Below are 1,566 nucleotides of genomic sequence, written 5' to 3'. Positions count from 1 at the left end.
TTCCAATGGCGGTTTCAATAATGAAGAATGTATGTTTATGGTTAATATGCAAAATAATTACATATAGCATATTATATATAATTATATTATTAATTCTTTTAGTCACAAAAATTGTTTTCTTTAAAAAAAATCATATATATATTTATATATTTTTTATTTTAAGGATCCCTTTTTAAATGATATTTGGGATAACTATAAGTTAGATAATTATTTGAATGTGAAGGATGGTCCTCATATTTTATCATTATGCAGTAGTTTTCATCGTTCTCTCGATAACTTTGCAACGGAAAAAATAGATATTTGCACAAAACTTTTAAGAAATTTGAAGGTGGAAAATAATAGGGATATATCAAGGGAGGACGACGTTTCTAAATACTGTTACTATATATTATATTGGTTATATTATAAAATGAAGGTAGATAATATTCCTAATGATATTATTCACAATATACTAGATGAATCAAATAAAATAATAAAACGAGAAAAAGATGCTTTCCTTGACTGTTCTTCATACATGTTAAAGGATACCTTGGTTGAACCAGAAGACTTAGTAATGTTAAGAATATTTACTAATAATATTGATGTGACTAAAGAAATATTGAAAAATAGATGTGAATCTAAAATATGCTATTGTAAAAAATTTATCAAACCATTTGTAGATTCATATAGATATATGAATGAATTATGTCCATATGGTAGGATTACGGGGACCAATATGAGTACCTGTCTTGCAGTAACATCGTTTAAAACACATTATGAGGAAAAACTTTCTGAGGAAAAGGAAAAATATAAATTACCAGTATTATCTTCTAGTAATGACAAAAATATAATTATTGAAGAATGCATGTCGGAGACAAATGGAAATGAATTAGAATCACTTAATGGTGACCAAATTGTTAATTCTGCATCATTTACAGTACCTTCAACACTAACGGAACCAGCAGGAAAAACAGTCTCTACAACTCTTGGAACAATAGCTGGAGTATCATCCTTTTTGACGCTTTTATATAAGGTTATCATAAATTTTTATTTAATCATATGTAAAATATTGCATACTGATCATTATGCTATGTTCTTATATTAAATGACAATAATAATATTATATATTTTGATATATAATCCTGACTCCTTTAAATTAGTTTACTCCATTAGGTTCATGGATAAATACAAAAATACTACGGAAGGATAAATTATTAGATAATATGAAAAAGAACGAAAGAGAATTTCTAATAAACAGTGCACATACTGGGGATATAAATTCAGGAGATATGATATATCACATAAAATATAATTCTGTATAAAATGAGTAATTTTTCCTTAATACCCAATATCCATTTACATTCAAAAGTAATATCTTATTTTGAAAAGCTCTTATAAACTGTAATACCATTAATAAAATAATATAAAAAGATATTCTCCTGCGACAAATTATTTAGTAATAAAAATATAAAAGAAGAAACAATTCATAAAATGCTAAGAAATAAGAAAACTCTTGTAATATTCTTAGATCATTATACATATATATACTCTCAAAGGCATTAACTAAAATACATGTTATTATAAACT

At 25.1% G+C, this 1,566-nt stretch overlaps 1 protein-coding gene across 1 annotated transcript; it reads left to right on the top strand.

The window, feature by feature from the left end:
- Nucleotides 1-163: 163 nt before the first annotated feature.
- On the top strand, nucleotides 164-1,301 carry PCYB_005750 (hypothetical protein; the record flags this gene model as incomplete). Its single annotated transcript, XM_004227996.1, has 2 exons — nucleotides 164-1,012; nucleotides 1,140-1,301. Coding segments are annotated over 2 exons (1,011 nt in total), but the record flags the coding sequence as incomplete, so codon positions are not given.
- Nucleotides 1,302-1,566: the final 265 nt, after the last annotated feature.

The sequence above is a fragment of the Plasmodium cynomolgi genome (assembly GCF_000321355.1).
Source record: "Plasmodium cynomolgi strain B DNA, scaffold: 0803, whole genome shotgun sequence".
Lineage (NCBI taxonomy): Eukaryota > Apicomplexa > Aconoidasida > Haemosporida > Plasmodiidae > Plasmodium > Plasmodium cynomolgi.
Note: the sequence above shows the minus strand (reverse complement) of the source record. Positions and strands in the feature narration are given on the sequence as shown.